General features: G+C 48.6%; 1 protein-coding gene across 5 annotated transcripts in view; it reads right to left on the bottom strand.

Moving 5' to 3' along the window:
- Uck (Uridine-cytidine kinase) overlaps positions 1-25,755 on the bottom strand; it is a 41,902-nt gene that overhangs the window by 7,376 nt on the left and 8,771 nt on the right. For 3 of the 5 annotated variants that reach the window (XM_084608987.1, XM_084608986.1, XM_084608988.1), the window contains 4 exons: positions 22,637-22,733; positions 21,526-21,671; positions 14,705-14,802; positions 6,994-7,042 (listed from right to left, as the gene is read on the bottom strand). In XM_084608987.1, the coding sequence (XP_084465113.1) occupies positions 6,994-7,042; positions 14,705-14,802; positions 21,526-21,671; positions 22,637-22,733 (390 nt within the window). Of the gene's footprint in view, positions 1-6,993; positions 7,043-12,761; positions 12,888-14,704; positions 14,803-21,525; positions 21,672-22,636; positions 22,734-25,755 lie in introns of those variants that run through there. The other 2 variants (XR_014708700.1, XM_084608989.1) reach the window with 2 other exon arrangements.

Genomic DNA, 25,755 nt, shown 5'->3' on the forward strand with positions numbered 1-25,755 from the left:
CAATAGTTGCCTGCCATTTGGCCAGGTCCCTACAGCAGCGAGTGGAGAGGGGGGACAGTTTGGTAGCGTCTTCGCCACCGCCCGCTTTTCCTTTCGTCCCCCCCTTTGTTTGGGACGAGGGGACATACCAACAGTACTGCTCGATACGACCCTCCCGTAGCCAGCTCGCTTCCCCACAACCGGTTGCTTACTTGACCACTCTTCTGAGCAGTCGACGCGTTGTTGTGAGGCCAGTCACCCCGTCAAGGTCGTTTTTCGCCTAGAGCGGGTGTTGTATGGGCGAGCCTTGGGGGTAGGTGGGGGCACTGACCTTTCCTCGCGTCTTCGCGAAATCGGCGCTGCCACCCTGCCAGCCACTTCCCGTTGGAAGTACTACTTTAGCTCCCTGACGTGGATCGGCTTGCCGAGTCGACCTGTGTTCGGATCTTTCAGCTTGTAATTCAACTGCGAGTGCTTCTCAGCAACTATGAACGGCCCAATCCACTTAGGCGCAAGGCCAGCTGCGATTCCCATGCCCGCATCGCTCTGCACATGGCTACGCTTTAGAACAAAGTCTCCCACTTGAAATTCCACGTTCCGATGCGCGCGATCATAGGCAGCCTTCTGGCTAGCCCTGGCTTTAGCGCGATTTTGGCTGGCCTCGCTCACTGCTTTTTGCAAGCGATCACGCATGCGCCGCGCGTAGTCGGCTATTGCCGTTTCGCCTGACGAAGCATCCTGCCTTTTGGTCAAAATGGTGTCAGTTGGCGTATTTAGTTCCCTGCCGAACATCAGGAAGGCAGGCGTGAAACCTGTGGAGCGATTCTCGCATGTTCGCAGTGCAAAGGTGATCGCGTCGAGGTGCTCATCCCAGTCGTTGTGCGTCCGGGCGTATGCCCCGAGTAGTGGCTTCACATCGTGATTGCGGCGTTCGGTCACATTTGACTGCGGATGATAACACGTCGTTTGTTGCTGCCGTACGCCCATGGCGGCACACGTATCGCGAAAAACTTTCGCCGTGAAATACGAGGCGTTGTCAGTGATCAGCCTCTCCGAAAACCCGTAGCGACAGAACAATCTTGAGAGCTTCGTCAGGATCTCCTTCGTAGTGGCGTTTCGCAGCAGATAGAGTTCAGCGATTCCGCTGAAGTGACATGTCACCACTAACACAAATTTGTGCCCTCTTTTGCTGCGCGGCAGCGGTCCGATCAGATCGCACGCCACAGTTTCCCATGGCTTTGTGCTCACGATTGGTTGGAGCAGGCCAGGCGGTTTTCCACCTCGCGGCTTCCTTTCTTGGCAGACGTGGCAGGTCCGTACGTACTTACATACATCAGCCTTCATTCCTGGCCAGGTAGCGAACCGACATAGTTTCTTCCATGTCTTTGGTGCGCTTCCGTGACCGTCTGCGTCGTGATAGTGCTGCAAAGCAGCATGCCTCAGTTGGCTGGGGATGACGGCTTTGAAGCACTCGTTTGAGTCTTCTTTGCCAGGCACGTATTTCAGCAAAGCTCCATCAGTGTCCAACAGGAAACTCTCCAGCTCACTCGCAGCAATACCAGCTGCACTAGAGCTCGCGCCTACCGCGTTCTCCGCGAATTCTGGGCGCTCTTCGACCAGCGGTGTCGATTGGTACGTCTCTTCACGTAGACTGGCGACCCTCTCAGGACAATACGAGTCTTCCTGTTGAGCTCTGATAAGCTCTTCCCTGCTGAATGCAATCTCAATCGGCGTTTTCGCTGTCACGAGATGCGCGTGCTCCGGAGGCAGGAATTTCTCCTTTCGGCCCTCTTTTCCCGACGAGCGGGGAAGTTGCCGCGCCTCCTCTACCGCGGCTGGGGACGGGTCATTCACCGGCGCGCGCGACAGCGCGTCCGCAATCACATTTGTGGCACCTTTCCGGTAGCGCACCTCGAAATCGAAGCGCTGTAGCGTCAGTGCCCAGCGCGCGAGCCTCCCGCTCGGTTCGCGTAAGCGGGTCAGCCATGTCAAGGCCATGTGATCGGTTTCGACCGTGAACCTTGTACCTTCCGAAGATGATAGCGAGGCATTCCTTCTCCGTTACTGAGTAGTTGCGCTCTGCCGGCGTCAGCGCGCGGCTGGCGAACGCCACGGGGCGCAGTTTCTCGTCCTCCTTTTGGAGAAGCACTGCGCCCACTCTGAAATCACAGGCATCTGTCTGGATCAAAAAGGGCCTATTTAGGTCGGGGAGTTTCACTGACGCGGTGTCGGCGATGGCCTGCGAGAGCTGACGAAAACTCGCCTGCTGTTCCTCTCCCCATTCCCACGAGGCTGCCTTCCTTAACAATTTTGTTAGAGGGGTTTGCAGGCGGATGCAGTTGGGAATGAATTGGCGATAGTAGCCCAGCATGCCGAGAAAACGGCACAGGGCCTTTGCATCGTTCGGCATCGGGAATTCCAGGATAGCGCGAAGTTTGTCAGGGTCCGGGGCTACTTTTCCTCGCTGAACGCGATAGCCGAGCAAACTGACTTCAGCCCCGAACAGCTGTGTTTTAGCGGGTTTCAGCGTGAGACCTGCTGTTCTGAGTTTTCCCAGAACGTCTCGGAAGTGTTCGAGGTGTTCCTCGAATGTGCGGGAGTAGACGACGATGTCGTCCAGGTAGGCGAGAGCGTGATGCATTTGGCGTCTCCCAGTACACGGTCGATCAGCCACTGAAAGGTGCTCGGACTTCCGGACAGACCGAAGGGCATCTTAATGAATTCGTAGAGACCCCTGCGGCAGGTGAACGCCGTTTTACACTCGTCGCCTGGTCGCATCTCTACTTGGAGATAGCCTTTGCTAGCGTCCAGAGTAGAAAAATACCGCACTCCGCCGAGGTTCGAAACAATGTCGTCCACGCTCGGGAAGGGGTATGCATCCTTTTGTGTGACCGCATTCAGTCACCTGTAGTCCACGCACAGCCGTGAGCTACCGTCCTTTTTGGGGACCAGCACCACTGGGAATCCCCAGGGGCTTGATGAGCGGTGAACAATGCCCGCATCGATCAGTTCTTGCAGCGCCGCGTCAATCGCCTGCCTTTTGGCGGGGCTGACCGGTCTCTGGTTGGATTTCCAAGGCTGCGCGTCTCCTGTCTCGATGCGGTGCTGTACAAGCTTGGTACAGCCGGGGCAGTCCGTGAACATCTTTTCGAAGTTTCCTGACAACGAAAAGACGCGGCTGCGCTCATGGTCTGATAGGTTGTCGGCGTTTGCCAGCAGACCCTGTAAACGCTCCTCCGCGCCCACGTGCAGGGCATGGGGACGGGCTGTAGCTGCTGCATTCAGCGGCTGAGGGGGAGCGCCGCTTCCTCGGGAGGTATTCCTCCTTTCCACCTCGGAAGCTGTCCTCTCGGCCGTCGCGGTCGGCGCTGTGACGAACGGCTTGAGTGGCGCGAACGGGCTTTCCCGATAACCACCATTGCCGATATCCACCACGATTCCCGTACGGGACAAGAAATCTCGGCCGAGAATAACTGGTACCGTGAGTCCAGGCAGATGAATGAAACGCTGTCGCCGAGCGCGCTGATTCCAACGCGCGACGAGGCGCACATCACTGCCGGAGCATACTTCTCCGCATGCCAACTGGAGGGGCAGGCTGGGTTTTCGCACCCCAATGCCGCTCTGTCGAAGGCGGGAAACGACTTCGTCCCCGATTAGAGAAGTGCTAGCACCAGTGTCAAGCAGCGCTCGGAATGTAGTCCCTGCTATCGCAAGGTCTATGAATGGAGCCCTGGCAGTGGTCGGTGTTCCGATCCTGAGAAGTGAGGGTGCCACTATTGCAGCTCCGTCGCTCGGATCCCCTTCGGCCGCCGGCGCTGCTACCGGCGGCCTACCTCGTTGCCCTGACTCACAGGGCAGGCACAAGCCAAGCGACCAACTTGGCCACAAGAGAAGCATGGCCTGGGATTCCAGGCTCTAGGCTGAGGCAGATGAGGGTGCTCTCGAGTACGGCCGTCCGTGAGAGCTTGTTGAGCCGGTGCCACCACCATGTTACGCTGCCCGTCCGCCCGCGTCACCAGCGCTCGATCGTTTGACCGTGCTTGGTAATCTTTGTCGGGCGGTCGGCGTGAGGTTGACCACTTTTCCTCTCGCACAGCTTCGATGATCCTCGGCCCATTTGAGTAGAGATCAAGAGCGCATCAGAGATTTCCGGGAAAGCACCCTCACCTGAAACACGTGACGTTCGAGCGGTTTCATTCCTTGAACATGTACTGCCATTCCAGGCGCAGCTGGGCTCCCGACAATCCGATGGGGGTGGCGGGGGCCGGTACGCACGGGCAGCTGAAATTTCGGCTTGCACCCGACGCGCTTCCACGGCCAGCTCATTCAGGTTCCTGCAGCGACTTCCCCGCAGGTAAAGAGCAAAGGTGGGGTAGCTCTGTCGGATTACTCGTTCCACTTGCTCCGTGTTCGAAGCGTTGGGATCGGCATAATCGTAAAGCTCCTGCATCGCCCTGACGTATTCGACGAGCGACTCGTCGGGAGCTTGGGTTCGGAGTTCCAATTCTCGCCGCATTCGCTGCTGGTAGTCGTGAGGAAGGAATTCCTCCCTAAACATACTGCGGAATTCAGCCATAGTGCTCGCTGTGTGATCTACCAAACGGTGCCACCGAGCGGCTTGGTCAACCAGTGCCACTGGTATCACCCTTCGCAGCATGTGGGTCTCGCTGCAGCCGTTGACTTGGCCGTACTGGTCTAACGCCAGGAGAAAGCTGTTGGCGCTCATTTGATCGCCGTAGCCGCTGTACGTTGGGATCGGTGTTCCGATCCGCGGGCTGGGTTGCAAGGACTGCAGCGCTTGCTGGAATGCGCTGGCGAGGACTCCTGCGAGGTTTTCGGCGTTTGCCGCTGCCTCGCTCTCGGGTGCCACGACGAGTGGCGAGATCGTCGGCGGGGTTGGCGCGGCCCCTGTGCTGCCGTTTGGTAGCTGCGAGGGCGGACATGGTGTGCCTGGTGCTTCTCCCTAATCCGTTCGCGCGTAGTGCAGGGGTGCGCCAACTCTTGAGGGTGGCATTTCGCGGCGTCTGCCGGAATCTGCCTGCGGGCGTCGTGTTTCGCTGGCTGCTCCTGCAGCGGCGAATTGTCCCGTCTGTTGAACCGCGCTGGCGGCGAGCGAGCCGTGGGCCGGGCTTTCCCTGTACTCGGGGCTGAGCTTTGTGAGCCACATCAGATCAGGCAGATTACTCTGCTGGTCTGGTATTGTGTCCGGCGGGAGCGAGTAGCTCAAGTGCTTCTGCACGAGAGAACCACGTTGGGGCGCCAGTTGTGGGGGTTCTTACTAAGCCGTCGAGCCTCTTCTGAGGTCTAGGCCGCAAACACAGAGCTCCCGCGATCACACACCACAGGCAGCCGTTCTCACGGCCGCAAAGTGGTAATGCGAAGTACGACACAACCCAGAACAGGACTTTGCCCGGAACCAGATGTTTATTGGGTTTTCCCAAAAAGAATGTTGGTGAAGGTCTTGCTGGCGACAACAAAGAAGTATAGCGGGGAGGTATTTACCTTGCGTCCTTCCGTTGTCGCAACTCGCTGTCGTCTCTCGCCGGCGGTAGCTGGTTCCCGCCGATCTCGGCGCATCTTGCCCTTTGTCCTTTTTTGGCCAATGAGCGTTGCGTCTGCGACGTCTAGCAGTGCGCTCTTGCGCCCGGCGAGGGAAACGCGGCGCTATCGAGCAACCCGTTTGGGTTACTCATTTTCGGAGGAGAAGGAATACTTTTGTCTCCTTCATCCTCCGCGGCGCGCGGTGTTTCGGAGGAATGCACGGTTCTCCGCGATCGCTACACCATGGGTTCACAATGCATTCGCATGACCATATGCCTCACATGCATTGACACACCCAGTTTCAACAGCCATGCACCAACTCTGGTTTTTACTCTGCTGGGCAACGTACATAGAGAACCCCTTTATAGTAAAGTCGCTGGGACCAGCAAAAATCTTTACTCTATCAGTTGTTGGTGATGACATGGCCCTAAGATGCTGTCTGGCAGTTAAATGGGCGGTTACTAAACAAGTCTTGTTGCTTAAAAAAAAAAAAACAAACAAACAAAAAAAAAAAAACACTCTGCATTACCTTCCACCTTTCTGTTATCACCTCTTAGCGCAATTTCTTCAGTTATAAAAATTATTTACATCTTGTGGAAGTACCTCTTAAGCATGAGGACAACGTGGCTACAAATACAACCAAGTATGATTTCATGTGTCACTTTTTGCTGTTTCTGTCTTTTAAAAGGCAACAAATGATAAGTGCGCGTGGCAATCAAGTGCTGCAAGACAACACACGCTGCACCTCCACTTCTTGCCTCCACTACCTCATGCTTCATCCTGCACAGTGCTGTGAACGTCTGCCCATTTTTTGCCCTTCCCCATTCTTTGCTTCACTTTACTACAGACCGCGCTGCCTCCTTTCTATGTTTGTAGACAGCTTTACTTTTTTTTTTTCTTTTGCGCTGCATGTTTTTTCTCACTGCTTCTCGGCCTCCGTAAAGTAGGCTTCTCCTGAGGGCAGCTAGGCCTAGTGGTAAAGCCACCTAAAAGAACACTTGGAGTTATTTTTTTGTTTACAAATACAAAAAAGTTTTGCTTCACAATTCTAGGCAGTGCGCGGGCGGCGATGTCATATCGTGGGAGTCTCGCCGCAGCCAGGCGCACTTTACGATAACAAATTTTTACCAAAAATGTCTTTTCTAAAGGGGGGGGGGGGGGGGGAGATGTACAGCTGTCTATGGAAGATGAACTAGGACATCAGTTTCGCTTTACTATATATCAGAGTTTTTACTTTATCCGAGTTTACTACAGCGGGGTTCTACTGCACCTATATACACTGCTTCAGTGTTTGCTACACTGGCTTCTAAGCTAAGTAATCAGTTTGTCAACAAGTGTGTAGTCGGCATAAAAAAACTGCTTTAAAATCATTACGCAAAGGCAGGCAAGGCTGTTCACCACTTGACTGCCTACAATGGACAGTGTGCAGCTGAACACATGTTTCAGCAAAAAAGCATAAGCAATGCCACAAACCTTCATTGTCAGCGCCCCTGGGAATTATAACATCAGCATACTTCTTGGTCTGCACAAAAGACAAAATACACAATCATGCACCACAAATTACGAAAGCATGGAATGCAGACTAAAGCATTTAGACAAGAGGCGTGTGAATGCTCAACTTAAAACACAAATCAAATATGTTTATTATTTGGTACCATTTAATTAAGGAACTATTTGAGCATCTTCAAATGCTTGAAAATTTCCAAATACTTACCACAGATTGAACACTGGGCCAACTTTCATAAATCCAACCATGGCAAAAGTACAATGCCCGAGAAAATGATTTATTAAAGTGCCAGGAAAACAGCAAAGAGGCATCCTCTTTGCTTTGCTCTCCGTCATTTATTGTATGGATTGCATTTATTTTGACCTGTTCACAACTGTTCTAGTGTGACTTCCGCCACCTTGTCTCGGTCAACTGTAACATAAGGAATTTCACACTAGGCTCTCAAACAGGGCCCCCAAGTCAAGGATGGCAGAACAAGAGATTATTAGTTGTGGTCTCGTTAACCCTAGTTGAATGGCAAAAGCAACGGCGGAAGCTTCTTTTACCTGCTACATTATTCCCCTATTACGCCCTATCAGTGTAGGGTGCTCATTATTGGGGACAAGCTCATCCTTTAAGGGTATGACGCAAGAGCGTAAGCTACCAGCTCACATATAAAGTCACGCTTTGACCAAGCCATATGGACGTGCCTGCGTGTTGTAGGGGTAACAAAAATGCAAACGGTTCTGGCAGGCTAATTCTGATATCACCCTCCCATATGAAAGGAGCGACCCGAGTTGGCAGCTCCTGCCTGTGGCATAGGGGTAACGTGAATTCAAATGTCAAGGCAGGCTGATTTTTTTTATGAGGAGACCGTCGCTACGCCTCTTCACACAGTAGCTGCGGCCGCCAGAGGCCTTGCCTTGGCTGTCATAGTATATTGCTTTCGCAATAAAAATCCTGCCTACTGCATGGTACAATTTAACTGGAGCACCCTTTACATGTGCATAATGGCAGGTGATGAAGACAGAAGGATAGGATAGGATAGGAAATACGTTAGTTTCTCTAGGAAGGTCTTCTGCTAGTAGCAGAAGAGGTCCATCTTCCGTCTTCTCACAGGGTCGGTGCCCCTATTCCAGGGCTCCGCTGAGCTTCGCTGCTCGCTGGGCGTGCTGGATTAGACCTAGTTGGCAATTTAAATCGCCGCTGGAGAGCCGGCTCTCCCACTGTTCCGCACTCGGGTCTTTACGAAAGCTATCGTTATTTCTACATTGCCACGTGATGTGGTATAACGAAGGTTTGCTACCACACCATGGGCAGGTGTCCCGATATTGTGACGGGTAAATTTTGCTTAAGATATGCAGGTTAGGGAATGTTCCTGTCTGCAGTCTTTGCCAGTACACTGCCTCTTGTTGTTTTAGATACCGATGAGGCAGCGGATAGCGGATCCGTACCCCCTTATAGTAGTTCAGAATGAGTACGTAGGGCCGACTCGCTCGGGTAGATTGTCCGATTGGGAGGAAGCTCGGCTTGTGTACCCTCGAGCTACCTCATCGGAGCGTTCGTTCCCCGCTATGTCGGTGTGTCCTGGCACCCAGTAGATGCTGTGTTTGACTTTTGATGGGGTCGCGCTCTGGAGGAGCCTGAGCACGGCGCGACCTATGCGGCCGTTCATGTAGTTATGGCACGCTTCTCTTGTATCTGTAAGAATGGTAAGGGACGTGTTGCTTCGATACCCCGCTACCACCGCTAGAGCAATGGCCAGCTCCTCCCCTTCGGTTACCGTGCATTCCCTGACTGAGGCGCTAGCTAGTTCCTTTAGGTTGGAATCAATAGCTACCGCCACTGCGCTGTTATGTGAGCTTCCTGTATACGGAGCCGCGTCCGTGTATACCGTAGTGGATCTTGTAGCTAAATTTATTTGTACATACTTTGCCCGGGCCCTACAGCGTCCCTACAGCGCCCCGTCCCTACAGCAGCCAGGCCGCATAGTTTTGATCTCTGACCTTCGCCATTGGTTACACCTTTGCCAGCCTTCCAAACCAAGCTGCGCACTGCTTTCAGACACCACTGGCACGTTGCTGGCCATTTCTTCCTAGAAACAGCCTCACTGTTCTGAAGTCAATGTCAGCTCCCTTTTGCTCATTACTAAAGATTTACAACACGTGTCCCATTTTTTTTTTAAATTTTTGTATGTCTGAGCTAATCTAGATTTGTTTATTTGATGACAAAGACCATATGCTATCCTAAAAAAAAAGAAGAAAGGAGAGGCAATATTTGTGTATTTATCTTATTTTCCTGAAAATGTTTTTTTTTCTTACTGAACAAATATTTCATATTTGACTCAATATTTGAAGGCATATTTTTCTTCAATTCCAATTTGAAAATTTAGACATTCCATGCAAACCTCCCTCCCCATAAAACCTGATTTTCGGTGCAACCGCACAACTGTACCATGAAACTTCCAACATGGTGCATAAAGTGTGCACAGTATTTATGCTCAAGGAAGGGGAGGGGGGGGGGGGGGGGGGGGGCGTATGTTCCAAAGCAAGCTGAACCCCCCATAGACGTGTAACACTTTGCCACAGCTCACCCACTACTCCAACAGCACGTTCAGAGGCTGATTTTTCCGCGTGTACCAGCACAAAGCACACATTCCTTTTAAGGGGGGACGCGGGTCTTGAACTGGTCAAAAATGGGCGAAAAATTGATTTTGAGAAAAATGCATTTTCGGAATGTCTGTACCTTTGAGCACTAGCCTTCAAAATATCAACACTGAATTCGATCGGGAAATACGGTAAAATCGACTTTTAAAACGCCACGGGAGCCTCGAAATGGCCAAAAAAGGGGCGAAAATTGTTCGAACTTCCCGCGCGCGCCGCGGGTGAAGCAGCCGGCTGGCCGCCGCCATCTTGGACTTGTTTTGAAGCTTCTTTCTTTGTGCGCGTTTTGCGACATCTCCAAATGACATCGCTCAAACAGAACGACCACCGTCGCGAGTTTTCCGAAAGCCGTTTCCGGTCCGCTGATTGGCTGGAGCGCGCGCTCGCGAAGCGAGCCCCTCGTCTCGCGCTTCCCATTGGCCAGCGCGACTGACTTGCCATTTTTTTGTTTGTTTGCTTTTAACGTTCTTCGTCGCGGCTGCTGCTTCGCTCGTTTATGATGCGCTTTCGCGATCGTTATCAGTCGTTCCCGCAGCCGGTGCTGGTCTTTAGACGTAGCTCGGTAGACGTAGCCGTATCAGGAGTGTATTGAAAACGGAAGCGCCTAGCGAGTGCGCGTCGAAGAACGAATGCGGCGGCGCGCTGCCAGGGTCGCGCGGCGTGTTCTCGACCTAGCTGCAGCACGTCCGGCGGCATATAATCGTTTGCGAGCGGTTCAGAGGCATCAGAGATAGCATCGATAGATTTAACTGTTCAGCTGATACTCATGGTCCTCACCGACGCTACCACTTCGTTGCTTTTTTATCGCGTTGCTTCAGACGACAGGCGAGCCTGACATCGCGCCGTTGCCCGCGTTCATTTTCCGCGGACGGTTTCGTTTTTTTTTTCTTTTTTTTTTTTTTTCCCAGATTGTCTAAGTAATCGCGTCGCTGCGCTCAAGGGGTGTAAAAGTTCGAGCTTTAGCTCCAGCAAGGGACTCCGCGTGCGGCCCTGCATGCGCTGTACAGCAATGTAGCAAAGTTTCATTCTGCAACATTAGCCATAAACTTTGAGCAGGTTTATTAATATTGCAAGACCGTTTTATCGTAATTTTGAGTATCTGTTTGCCTTGAAGGGCACTGCCACAGGCATATGAAGTTGTAAATAAAGCTTCTCCCGCTTGGTCTAGTGGTGGTATATTTAGACTTTGCGGCAAGCTTTTACCAGGGAGGGTACTGTTATATGTTTAGTATATAGCCTTCCTCATAAAGAACAAAGCCTCAAAACGATTCCATTTATATTACCATAGCTGCAGTGTAGCAAAAGTTAAAGGTTGTCTCAAAATGCAAATACGTTTTTCTCAGTGCTGTTTCTGGACACTGCACTCAGCCTTACTGTGCATTTTCTCTACATTGTTGCCGAGTGACAATGACAAATTTAGCACCACTGCAGTCATATTGAAAAGATCAGAGGGTGATCCAACACTTACATCACTCTATCGAGATTTTTTCAAATTGCCATTAAAATAATATTGCATGTCAAAAACTTTTGCTGATTTCCTAATGGCATACACTACCTTGGCCATGGGTAATGGTGATAGTTTCAGTTTTAGTTGACATATTCAAAATCCAAAGACAGTTTTGGAAATAGGAAGAGCATGACATTTTTGGTGAGAAATATCACAGTGAGGCTACTGATTGTTCAAGTTATAATATGTGGTCAAACTTCAAATGCCTTTTTCTCAGTTTCATATTTTTGGTCGATCTCTACAGTCTTACGCAGGGTTCTGATAACTTCTTTTTACAATTTGAGATTAGCTTAATGAGTTCGTTTCAAATAATGTAGCCTTTTACTCTCACCATAATATGTGAGAATGACATGCCTTTTTGAGGAAAACGAAGGATGTCATCGGGTATGGGAAGACTTTGGCTATCAATCTATGTAAATAAAAGCAACGAAATGCAATGAGAAAGTTCATTAAAGCCGCGTAAGAAATTCACTAATTATGCTCTGGACTTTGTTAGATAACTTTTGATCTAATACCACCAGCTCAATTATAATTACATTTTTGAAATCAGGAGAGAAAACCACATCTATGTGTAAAGTTTTGCGAGATTCTAGCCATAACTAAAAACGTTAGTTTTAAGACCCTCGTCCCCCCTTAAAGAAAGAGGCGCATAGCTGTGAAGCATTCAAACTTCTAACCATCCCCTTCATAGCACTGTAAAAGGTTTGCACAGGGAGCTTACTTGGCACATTTACTGGGTAACATGCAAAGATGATAATTAAACCCTAGTGCACAGCAAAAGACTGGTAACAGCACGCTGCTAGGGTTTGTCCCGGATATCATCTTATCAAGGTGCAACGACTGCACGGGAAGACTGATGCCTGAGCAGCATGCTGCAAATCATTCAAAGCCAGGCACAACTCTTTTTGTGGCTTCCTTTCCTGCTAAATGTGTCATGATGTTAGTGCAATGAGAATGCTTTCCACAAAGTTTCAGCAAGGTACCGGACTTTCCACTTTCTAGGAGGACAGTAAGGCACAACTGCAGGAAGAAATTTTTGCAATCATAATTAGGTGCAATGTGAAATACAGCAGTAGTTGGGGTCGTATGCACGTGAATGCTTTTAATATGCAATGTTGTCCCTGGTCTTCTTGCTACTTCTCTATCAGTTGGTGCATGTTGCCTCTAGTCCAAAATCCTGCAGGCACTAACACCATCTCTGACTGATTTTTTTGCACTCTCTGGGAAACATAAAATGGTCCAAATCATTGAATAGTCTGAAAGTTATGTGAACTAATTACAAAAAGATTTTGCTGAAGAAACCTGGCTTCAAAAATTGCAAACTTAGCCATTTTGCATGTTCCATTTGCAAGCGATAATTACTACATTAAAAATTTGATGCTTTTGTCAGACTGTGAAATATGGCTGCAGATCACTGCACTGTGCGACCCACGCTGTTCTAAGGGCGCCAGTGAAGCGAGAAGCAGTCCGTTTGTCAGGTCAGTGACGGTCACAAAGACAAAGAAGGTAACCTGATGGAGCAAGTAAGGAGGTGTGAGCACTTCTGATTCAAACATTACCAGAAAAAAAAAAAACTTTTTCCCACCTTCCAATGTTATTCAGTGGAGGGGAGTGTCCCAAGTAGAGGACGCAAGAACTAATGGCGCTGCAGTTCAGGCTTGCTCCTTTCCGTGTGCACTCTCTGCTACGTGTGGCACAAAAACAGGCGTACCTAGTGAAAATGTTATTTTGCATGCACTGTCATTGCACTCATCATGGGTGCAGTGAAATTATGATTACAGTACGACAATTTTTCATCACCTTGAGGGGCACATTCCTTTGATGTGAAATAAGCTTGTCGTTACTCTGAAATGACTATGCGAACACCACTGACATTCTCACACTTGTTTCTTTTATCATGGGCTTGTGTTTTGTAACACAGACTCCAGTGTATAGTGCCTATCTTGTAAACAGATAAGCACAGGGGCACTCTAATTTTAGAAAGAAACGTAGTGAATTCAGTGCTGGATGTGGCGCTGCGCAGATTCTACTAAAGCCTGCAGAGGGCTGGCTAGCCCTCAAGCCTGGCTACAATATGCTGAATGGAGAAGCCTGATGGACGGATGGACAGACACAGATACACACGCACACACATACAAAAATGAAACTCAGAAGCACAGCAACTGTGGCATGTGCCACGACCAACAAGCAGTGGCTAGGGAGAAAGACTTGACCGCAGCACCAACAGTTTGCAACCACTACTACACAACCTCTCTGGGCAGAGCCGTGATGCTGCTTCTCCTAGTAACGCTGTCTGACTGCACCACCAGACCCAACGTTCCGCTACCTGCCTTGCACCATGGGTGGTACTGGGTGCCATTGCATGACGTTACCCCTGTCCCATTTACAGCACATAGCGGAGACTGGCTTGCGCACTCTTTGTGGTAGGGAACTTCAATGGCAGTGAATTCTTTTTGTTCAGATAGCACATCCGAGCCAGTTCATTTCAATGACTTCATTTAAATACAAAATGCTAGCTGGCACGGTGGCCAAGGGCAGGTTGGTAGGGACAGCCATGCTTGGTTGTCTCTTCTGGGTAGGAAAAACGAACCTCTTGTCGAAAAACATGACCTCCACTGTATTACTGGCACCTATTTTGGCACTGCAACTTCATTCCTCAAAATGGTTTTCTTTAGAGCTTGTTCAGCTTCAAATACGTACCACAGAAGTATTTGAAAGATGCACGTGAAATGAAAACTGAACATTCAGCCAATGGCATCTTCCGTTTTATGGAGTGAAACATATGGAAGCTGCTCAACATACAAAACTCTAGAAATGTTAAGAAATACTTGAACACTGCCCTGAAGCTTTGTTCTGCTCGTTCCCACTCAAAGCTGCTAGGCACGGCTTTATCACTTTCTTTATGGCGTGAGAAGTGTCAAGATTTCTGCTGACTGATAACAGCTATTGCATGTCTCTTTCCACATTGTTCCACATATATCTAGTTGCCTTTAATAGCTTTATCTTGATGTTTCCTTGCCGCCTAAACCTGAACACTGCTGAGAGCAACGGGAACTCAGCGGTTCAACAATCACTGAGCTCATTTCCCGCTATCACTGCCGCTCAGTAGTTTTGCAAATGCAAGTCAGCCAACAAACAAAACCCTTTTGGTGCCTTTCCGACTGCCGGACTGATGTCACAATGTGACAATAATTTTCCATACTTTCTCCCACAAAGTGAGCCATGTTTATTGCAACTAAAAAGCTGATGAGGTAACACACTGAATGATATGAGTGCACTACACAAAAAAATTAAGAAAAAAGAAGGAAGAGAAACTGAAGTGATCGACCAGCAGGAGGGACAACAGCAGTGTTGCCGAGACAGCAGTAAGGACAGTGCTCTCAATAACACAACAGTTTGCCTAGGATAGATGCATACAAATGATTATAACGAAAAGAATTTCACTGCTGTCTCAAAAGAGAGAGAAAAAAAAAAAGTCACTGACAAAGCCACCTCTCAAGGAGAACATAATTGGCTGCGCAGACTTACCGGCAAGCAGAACTCCTCAAAGGCAGGCTTGACAAAATTTGTGTACTGGTGCAAAACTTTCTCCAAGTCCCGGCCTCGCTCTTTCACATCACGCAGCACTGAAAGAAAGAGGGGGAACAGCTGTAGCTCAATGCTCTCCACTTAACCTAATCAAGCTACCTTTAATTGCTATCACTGATAACACAACTGAAGAAGATTATGCTTGGCAAAGGGTAATTTTCACTAGGGAAGACAAAGACACAAAAGAAAGAGGAAGCCTTTCTCTCAGAGGCCACAGCAGTTCTCTGATAAATGTCTTGCATGTGAAACTTGGCTCATTCGACCTCATTCGATACATGTTTTACTTGGTGTTTATCCAACAGTGGCCCCAGCCTCCTGCAGCTACAGGGCAAGTGACTGTGACTGAAGTCAGACCTGCCAATCAGCAGTGGCATCAAGAACATGTGATGCCAGGCAGTAATTTGGGAACATGAACATGGAAGGTGAACAAGTCAGGACAGGCCAACTGTGCTACTTCAAGAGCAATTAGGCAGGTAGTGGATGGGGATATGTTAAGCATGTGTGATTATGCCTACTTGGACAGAAGAACGAGGTGAAACCAGATGGCTATACAATATCAAAAATATTCTGGGGGGCACTAGCGAATCCTTACATGCGATAATGCGAAAGCATTTTTGCCTACGCTTGGTTGTTTGGTGGCCTGTTGCTGCTTCTGTTGATTCAGAGTTTGGGCTAAGTCCCATGCACAAACGTCAGCAACAACTGTGTCATGCATTTTAAAGCCAACTGTGCATTCACTAGACATGCCCTTGCTCAGCAACAAACATTGAAACATAGAAAAAAAAACCATCGTGGCGGAGTGGCAGCATCTCCATCTTGCATGCTGGTGGCCCAAGATCAATTCCCACATAGACCACAACATTCTCCTTATTTTCTTCCACAATCAGTTCTGTGCACACTTTCTGGTGACAGAATTTTGAAGGTCATGGCACTCATGAGGAAAGAAAGGCTTTTGCCTTAATAAAGAGAAATACCAATGGAAATAGTGGAAGGCTCTTGGCAAGTATTGTGGCTGCACTTGTTATTAAGCCTCTTTGGAATCATTGGCCCCATCCTAGAAACACGTGCCAACACTGAGCCTTGTGCTGACTCATTGTGTACATTGCACTCTACTTCTCCCTGCTGCTGCGCTTCTTTATTTTTGCTCCACGGGTTCCCAGTTCAGAGAAATCCATTTGCAAGGAAGCAGTCTTTCATTCCTTGCCATACTTGTCTCCCTGCCCCTCCCCTGGTTTTCTTCTTTCCACGAAAAAGTGCATATAAAATCTGCCAGCGATGACTGCGCTACCCAGATGAGGACAAATGCTCTAGTCAAAATATTCCCCTGTGGACTGAGGCCCCTCCGCAACCATATTTCGGTTATACTTGATACGAGCTACTCGACAGGACGAGAGACGTGGGGTGTTAGTTTTCTCCTAGAAAGATAAAGGAGAACATGAATGAATTCTGCAGCCTTGAAGCAAGAGCAGCAGCCTTCGTGTTTAAACTTACTGGACAGTACAAGAACAGAGAAAGGCAGGCCAATGCACCAGCATCATCATCACCTGTTTCAGTGCATTTGCATCAGAGCTGCCGCTCAGCCACTTAGCCACTGTGTGACGTCTGAAGACTCCGGGCAGCTGTGATGCATGTGTGACATGCTTGTGTCTGTCAGTGGTTTGTGCGATGTCACAAGACCACATGCCATGTCCGAACTGGAAGGAGCTGCCTACTTGGGCAGCACCTTTCAGATGGGAATCAAACCTAGTGAGACCCTTGGATCCCTAGTCAAGACACGTTTGTCCTAGGCACATTGTATAGCTTTGCTTAAATTAAACGGAGCTTCACATAATGTGGTAGATTAAGACTGTATGCTAATGCATCACCCAAACCAAAGTGAAAATCAAAGTGCTTGCACACCCAATTAATGCTTGCCCTAGCCACGCTAAATCGGCTATCATTTTTGTGCTGCGCTTCAAAATGCAACTGTGAATATCCAGTCAAGATGGTGAGCTAACAATGCCTGACCTTTCGCCTTCTTCACTTATAACAATACCAGTTTTAACAATATATCGGATATAACAATGGACAGCCACTGCACCGTCAGGTTTGCCATGTGTTCTATGGTAAAATAAACTGCTTATTACAATGGTGTCATATTATATTATCGGTTATAACAATCAAATAGGGTCACTGAAAGTCAACAAAAACGCGGATATGCAGCGACTAGAAAATCACACATGTGCGCTTAGACGTCAACAACGCCGAAGCAACGACAGTAAAAAAACGTGGACAGAGCACGCTGAGCCAATGCGTTGGTCGAGTGCACCAGGGAAGCTTGCGTGCTGGGGAAATGTGGGGGAGGATGGAGCGCTTCCTCATGCAGAGGAGGAGGAAAGGCGTAAGGCGCTGCTAGGCACGGCCATTCTGAGGGAGAGCTTTGAGTACTCCCCCTCGAGACCGCCCGTGGCCTAGGTAAATTGAGTCCTCTCTGCTTCTGCATGATGGAGCAGTTCATTCTGAGGGTGCGCTGACCTTGGTGCGCTGCACTATCTTCCCCCACTTGCTTTGACCAAGAGCCCGCTTTGCAGTTGGACATGTTTTGTGGCAGGCATGCCGCAGCGTTCGTGCACGTATCTTTCTAGCGTGGTTCTCCTAGTGTGCCATCATCGTTGCCACAATCTTGCTGGCACTGGATTTTCCGTGAACAGCAATGAAGGATCCTCCTTCAGGAAATGTAACACAACTGATGCAGAGGAGGAAGCAAACGGCAATACCACTAGATTAAGTGGAACATTGCCAATAAGCATAAGGACGGTGTAAAAGTGTGCAACATGGTGCGGAAGTACGATCTGATGCAACCGACAGTAACGACAATCATCCGCAACGTGCTCAAGATTGACAATGAAAGCGATGCCAGTGCTGCCCATGCATTGGACAACGGCTGGAATAGAGTTCAACACGGGGCCTACAAGGACATAGAACAGGCGCTCTACCAGTGGTTCTTGAATGCCTCTGCTGCAAACCTGCCAATTAGTGGCCCGATTTTAGCAGAGAATATAAAGCATTTTGCATACGCCCTGCACAACAGTGATTTAAAGTCTGGTGGTGGCTGGATTCAATGGTTCAAGGAGAGATATGGAATCGTCTACGAGGCAGGATTGCTCAATATCGATGCTAGGCAGAAGTGGATTGAGGAAACACTGCCCTGCATCCGAGAAGAATACAGGGTCCGGGACTTATACAATGGGACGAGACTGGACTGTTCTTCCAGATGCTACTGTCAAAGATGCCCATTGTCAAAGGCAATTCCTGTAAAGATGGCAAGCAAAGCAAACTTCATGTGACCGTTTTCTTGTGTGCCAACATGGACGGCAGCGACAAGTGCCCCGTCTTCGTCACAGGGAAATCCGAGAATCCTTGCTGTTTTCGTGGCGCTGCAAGGATCCCAGTTCGCTACAGTCATAACGGGAAAGCATGGATGATGCTTCTCCGCTAGTGGCTGCTCGAGATTGATCAGCAGATGCAGCGCGAAGGCAGGAAGGCGGCATTAGTGCTCGACAACTGTACTGCGCACCAAACAGCTCAGAAGCTCTCACAAGTGGAATTTTTTCTCCTCACACGTAACATCACTGCAGGCTTGCAGCCTATGGACGCAGGCGTTATTGCTTGCTTCAAGGCACTGCATCGCTGATGTGTTTTGAGCACGCTCGCGCTGAACCTCGACATTGCTGTCTGAGAACACCGACCGGTGCCAGACTTGAAGATCTCGCTCCTAATGGCAGTGCAGTTAATTTCTGGAGCATGGGCAGACGTAAACTCCTCCATAATCATGAACTGCTTCAGGAAGGTGGGCTTCATTGGGGATGTCGGCGACGCGGAAGGTCGCGAAGCTCCTGCCGACACAGCGTTGACTGAACTTTGGTCCACAGTGAGCGGTAGCGACGGCGATGTGTAAGGACTTGAATTTTTACATGCCGACAATACAGTCACAACAGATGAAGAGCTGACAGACCAGGCTATCGTCGCAGCAGTCACTGGTGCGGAGGACGGTGATAGTAGCGACGACGATGAATTGAAACCTGTGCAGGTTGCATCTCACCAGGAGGCTTTGAGAATGATCGACTCCCTGCAAGACTTTGTTTTTGCTAAGAACCTTCCACTGCACTACTGTTCAGCAGTTGGATGCCCTGCAGAAAGATGCTGGCCAGACCGCTGTGAAACAGACAACGCTTACGGATTACGGGTTTCTTCACGCTATGAAATAAAAAGTGTAAGCTACCCCGTCCTCCTTGAATGTGTAGTTTATGTTTTCCTTGTTTTTTCGTCCTAACCCAGTTATAACAATTATCGGTTATAACAATATTATTTCCATGGCACTTTAATATTGTTATAAGTGGGTTTGACTGTACTGTAGTGCTCCCCTTTACCCCATAGGGCCCACTCAGAGGCCAAAAGACCATGGGCCTGTACCACACGGCCACTAATTCTCCACTCTCATTGGTCAGATGAAGGTCACGTGACTCTGGGTGGTTACATAATTGAGCCTTTAGTTACGGCAGCTATATTGGTACAACAAACAATTTAAACTGCAAACACACCCGACACAGCCATCACCTCAAAGCAAACAGGCAGAAAGGCAGGCAATTTGTAAACTGATATATAAACTCAAAACCGGAGTTCTTAATATGGATCCCAAAAGGCTTTGAAAAAGTGCTCAGTGACACTAGTATGTGCCTTGGTTTATATCCTTTGATAAACATAGCATAAAAAAAAAAAAGACATGCAGGTATACGTGCCCCCCCCCCCCCCCCCCCCCCCCCCCCCCCCCCCCCCCCGATGGAGCGAACGGCGCTAGTGTCGACCTAGGGGAGCAAGTGGAATTACGTGATTCCTCTTACTTCTGCTGAAGCAGACGCTCGATTGAATTTGTGCATTTTAAAAGCTAATAGTCGCGTTTATTTCTGTAGTTTGGGTTGATATAGAGAACCAGCATTGCACTTTTTGATCTTGCATTGTTACTGAGGCTGCTGAAGTTTATTTAAGCTGTCAATACGGTCCTTTACTGCTCTGTACCCGGAAGTAAGTGTGAGAACCCGGCGCAAGCTCCCATTGCTACCCAAAACATAAGCTCACAGAACCTTCCTTAATCAAAATTTGAATGGGCAAATCAGCAAGTGATCATTCTCATGATGTGCGCAGCAGACGTTTCAGCGAGCGAGATTTCGCCCATAAGTTGGCGCTAAAAGTTCGGTGAGCGGCAGAAGAAACGGCGCGCGTTTAAATTTGCGCTTATCACTTGTGAAGCTAACAATACTATTGCTGGAAGGATGGAAGAGTTGGTGGCTTCTTCAAAGAGAAGTACCCTCACAAAGAAAGGCGGGATCGTGCGAAGGCCAAAAGGTCTCAAATTATTATAAATGAACGCGTTGACACGGAAGTTTCACTCAAGTGAACTAGAAGATTCTGCCGCCTCGGGTAGCGGTATGCATGGTGAGTTGTCTCAGGCAGCGTCTCCAGTGCTGTAGTAATTTCAAATGACAGAGTCCGTGAATAAACGAAAGACGGAGCATTGCATATGCATGTTGGGACGTGCTGATCGAGATATGCGTAAAAAAAAGCTACTGTGTGCGCGTGAAAACAAATACCCGCTTTAACCAGAGTATCAATGGCGGTAGTTAGTGCGCATGAATTCGCTGCGTGGAACGCACGTCTTCATACTTGCTAAAAAATTAATTCATGTCATCCCCACAGTTGAAACTTGTTTGCTCTACTACATTCAAGAGAGGCGAAAGATGCCGCTTCCGCCGGCGCTTTGCAAAGGCACTCAGCATCTGTCAGGCTCCTGACAGTCCTCTGCAAGAGTGCATTGGCTGCTTACATTTGACTGGTTGTGTGGTAGCTTCAGTTGTTGTTTCCTTTTTCATAGCAACTGAAATGCTGCAGCCGGTGCGCGTCATCGTAGCAGTGAAGCTCGCCAACTTCAATAACTCTGATTCGGTGAAGTGCTTTTTTGCGAATGAGTGGGTCTCATACCTCAAAATAAGCTTAAACAGGCCCTGAGCAAGGTGTATATTAAATAAATAAATGAACGTAATGCATAACATGCAACTGCACTGCCTAGGAAAGCATCCTATATAGCAGCAGTTCAACGTGCGTTATCCCACTTACTTCGTCATGCGGGCACTTCCGAGAGGTGGCGCCACGGTATGTCCTCGTGCCCAATGATGTCTAGCTGTATCTTTCATGCAAATACAGTATGGTCAGCCCCAAAATAAGTGGGCACAGGATGCGAGGGCCAGGACTAGCATACAACTGCAGCTGTTTGGCCTCGGGCACTACGAGGTTTGGCTGCCAAGCACAAGTTCATGAACCGAACCCAACAAAACCAGCCATACTTCCACGGAGGCAAAATGCAATCTTCTGATGGGAGCGCCGCCTAAGCCTGAGCTTGGCCCAATAGTAAAAGCAGGTTCACGCGGGTGCCTAGCTTTAATCCAATAGAGGTCCACAGAAGTATTCTCCAGTCATTCTTCAGCGTAGATATTTTGCTATACACTAAAATCATGAAAATGCTGCATTTGCCTGGTTACGCCTTGTTGAATAACAAGCACTAGTTCTTACAGATGCTTCAAGCCGCTCTTACATACAAGCCCACAAAACTGCCCAGTTCTGCACCAGGGCCATTTGAACGCAAATGCATCTCCCTGAATACGTGTCCAGACAGCAGTGGGGCTTGCTGGGATAATAGAAGACCAAAGGAACTGGGCAAGGACGGTCACCTCTGCGGGCAAGCCGTGTGTCCGGGTCGGTGTCCACGAAGAGCTTCATGTGGAACATGTCTCGCAGGCGTGGAAAGTAGAACAGCAGCACTCCTTCCACCAGGACCACATCTGCGGGTGCTATGCTGATCCACTGATCCCGAACCCTGCAATGACACAAAGGCATCCAAGCAACTTGTGGCCATCATGTCTCGCAAGTACGGTGCTACACAAAACAGGAAGGCCACTGGCTAGTTTAAGCAACGGTCACATTTGAAAGAGAGCCTATGAAGGCAGCGTGGTTCATAAATACTTGTTGGAGGGTACTTTCAAGAACAACATGAGAAAGGTTTGGTTTGTGGGGTTTAACGTCCCAAAGCGACTCAGGCTATGAAAGATGCCGTAGTGGAGGGCTCTGGAAATTTTGACCACCTGGGGTTCTTTAACGTGCACTGACATCACACAGCACATGGGCACCTTACTTTTCGCCTCCATCGAAAAGTGGCCGCCGAGGCTGGGATTGTGTAATTCATAATTTTGAACTGATATCTTTTTAAAAAATTAGTGGGGCGTGCTGCCCCACTGAACGTACTGCCACACAAGACATGAGCTCACAGTCAGGTTGGTGAATCACACAAGCTTCTCTTGCAGTCAGACATGTTACCCGTCTGCTTTATTTTGTTTGCAAATCTGTTCAATCCATCCAGGCAACGTAGACAACTTTACACCAAAGACAGTTCCCGAAAGGTGTGAAAAACAAACTGTGCACTGCCTCTGGTGACTAGCTCTGGCTTGCCTGGCTAGTTCCTCTTTTATGTTTCAAAACTGGCTATTGCATTAGATGCTGTTGTAAGCAAGCCCTGCTATTAAAGGCCACAGTTGTGCGAAACAGGCCTGTAATTTAGCTCAGAAGAGCATTCATGCTTCCCTCCCTTCTATCTGTTTTGTTTCTGAAGCGGGAGGCAACGTGACAAAGGCACACACTCTTACAGAGTCATCATCATCATCAGCCTGATTATACCCACTGCAGGGCGAAGGCCTCTCCCATATTTCTCCACTTAACCCGGTTCTGTGCTAGCTGCATCCACTGACCCCTGCGAACTTCTTAATCTCATCCGCCCACCTAACTTACCGAGTACTGGTGATAAAATCGTAGACGGGCACCTGCACCACCTTCTCCTGCAAGATGTCGCTCAGAGTCGCCGCCATCAGCTCGTCATCAAACACATCTGCGTACAGCCAGGTCATTCCAAGGACAGGTCAGAAAGTCACAGGACAGCAACTGTCACCAGAAACCGTCAGCAGGTGGGGCCAAATTAAATGGAGGTGGTACAGTGTCCCTCCCACCCAGCACAGGTGGTCTGCCACAATGCTTGCCACTATGGTACCCGTCATAAATATGCAAGAGCTCCACCATAGTTTTGTTTCCTTATGAATTTGGATATGTATGACACTGCTATGCTAAATAAATTTCGCAACATGATGCAAGCACAGACAGAACTGAGCACAGGCACCACAGGCTCGGAACACTCCTCAGCAGTGCGAACTACAGTGACGGGATTTCAGCACAAGGAATGAGGAATTAATAATGACTATGATTACAATGTGCAGACCTCAGATCCTTTTGCATGCAATCAACTTACTGCACTACAGTTGCTTTGGATATCAAAAGTCAGTGTTTAGCAGGTATTTGTGCTAATGCAGCGCAAGTGGTTATGGCCTTTCTTTCCAAGAAAGTTCGCAGGCTGCACATGAAGAGCTGCTGCAGCATGCAGACAGATAGCATACTTTGGTGGCAGGGTGCATTCTATACCTGGGAATACTTTCAGGGCAGAGGAAAGGTTAAGAGGTGCCCAGATATTGGGAAGAAAATGTGAGAGAGAAGAAACAGGTCATCCCTGCCTGTTTGCACTGCCTGCCCCTTTTAGCTATCAGGGCCCCGCTACCATCGGAGCAGGTAGTGGCAGATAACCAATGAAGGCCAGTCGAGCTGTCACGATTCTGTGAGCAGCCCAGCCGGTTGTGGCTGAGTGCGCAAATAAGATGGAATGTTGGTCATGTGCCTGTAGTTCTCTGCACTCTTGCTTTGGACCGAGCAAGGTCTAGGCATTTAAAAGCTGAATGCCAAAGGCAAGAAAACAAACAGAGCTTACAAAAGGTTATTAACTGAGAGAAAAAAAGAGACCAGGGCCCCTATTCCCAGTTTGTGTTGTCTTCAGAAGTGTCGTGATGAGGGAGAAGGGGGAAGGGTTTTTGGCACGTAGTGATGGCTGCTGGGGTTCCTCGAGGAAAAAATGTTTGGGAACCCCTGATCTAGACGTTTCAGTAGATGACGCTCTTCCATTTAAGCTGGGGCTGTAAGAAACAGGGGAGGGATGCCATCACATTTCTGCACACATCGAATGTGCACGTCAAGCAGTGGACCAGTTGGAAAGACAGTGGCTATGCAGCCCAGTTACCAAGAGTGCCAGCGGTGTTGCCTATGAGATCCTCATATGTACAGCTTCTGCAGCATTGTGTCCATGCAAAACGTGCAGAGAGACGCTGCCTTTTATTTGACCCAATATTTGGCTTGCACATACCATTCAAAAAACAGCATCGACATGAGCTCTTATCAAGTAAGCAAGTTACTGCTCATAAAAAATAGCATCCTGACAAAGAATGATGTACTAGGCACACAGAAATGGCCATATAGTGTACGCATGTGATTTCCATGACCAACTGACATTTGCATCTTAATTAAAAAAAGCAATGTTTGCTTGCTTGGCCTCAGCCTGACATGCACCAGAACTTGAAAGCAACGAATAATGTCTGAATGGCACATCCAAAGGACACACACCTCATGACGCCTACCAGATGCTGACCTTGATGCAAATGCTGCTTGAATTGCCTTCCAGCTGAGTCAACAAAGGGTAGTGATGCAAAGACATGCAAACCAGTGTAAAAACTTCTGCTGGCAAGTGACGACTACAGTAAAGCACCAAGCAAGCACCTCCCACTACTCAAGAGATAACTCAAACAAAATATGAGACGGCCCTTCCTCGGTTTGAGGTTATTCATATTAAAGTTGATGACTGATGAAAATGGTGGCCATTAAAATTGTGCATAAGTGATTTCTGGAGAGGTTGCTTTCGTGCGATCATTTTTTTTACCGCACTGTCAAAGCGATGGAAGTATTCCTCAAAATGCGACCAAAAAACAAGATCAATGCATTTGTCTCTCAATGGCGGTCTCCAACACCACAGTGTTAATCTCGGTGAGCTGGTCATCCTTAGCCCGTTAAGTGCGAGTGGCTCTGCAATTCCGGTCCCATTCATAGACTTCTAAGTGATCCAGCTTTAACTGACGAGACCCTCAATGCATGTTCTTGCCATTAAGCCTGTGCTACCAGACAACCTCCATTTTCTTTTGCACGGTGTATGAATGCATTCTGCACGCAAAACCAGAACTGTCCTCGACGCTGTCAAGCAATAAAAAGGTAAATGGGCGAAGTAGCCAAGAATGTGCCCACATTGGACTGGACTGACTTGGCTACACTCAAAGAGAAAAATTTCAAAAAAGAACCTCTTTTTCTTGATACCGGCTGCGGGAAAAGGGAGGGCACTCATTTGGTACTCACGGAAGTGCGGGGCTCACAGAAAAAGAGAGCCCACAGAGAGAGAGGAGGAGAAAAAGGAAAAGGGCCTCACACGACGGGCATTTAGCGATGTTTTACGACAGCATATGTCACATAAAAATAGCCCCTATGAAAGTCCCCTTTATAGCAGTGTGACCCTGCCAGGCGTTGCGATGAACCCTTCAAAAATTCCTAAAAGAGGCGAGTTTGAAATACACACCTCTCCCAGAACAAACTGCCAGCAGTGGCAAACGTCAGTTATTATGAAAATGATCCTAACAATGTAGCTAATTAACTTTCTAATTAACACAGCCTGGTGGTTAGTGATAACAGCGAATTCGAAGTCATAGATTCGACTATGTGCTTTACCACTTTAAAGCGAAGAAAAAGTAATTCTGTAACGATCTGCATAAGGACTCCAGCACTTTTTACCACACAGAACAGAAGAGAACGGGAAGCTCAGTGCAACTGCGCTTCTGAAATGTTGCAGTGCCTATGCTGCCTGACTTGAGCTACTTCATGTCCTTCTGTACATTATTTTGATTCAAGGAAAAGGATAGCCATCGCATCAGTGTGGTCACTATTCCTCAGAGGGATTCCGAGTTACCATATAGAGCAGGTAGTTTGAACTTTGA

This window comes from Amblyomma maculatum, chromosome 7, assembly GCF_055883805.1.
Source record: "Amblyomma maculatum isolate TAMU_Amacu chromosome 7, ASM5588380v1, whole genome shotgun sequence".
NCBI classification, from domain to species: domain Eukaryota; kingdom Metazoa; phylum Arthropoda; class Arachnida; order Ixodida; family Ixodidae; genus Amblyomma; species Amblyomma maculatum.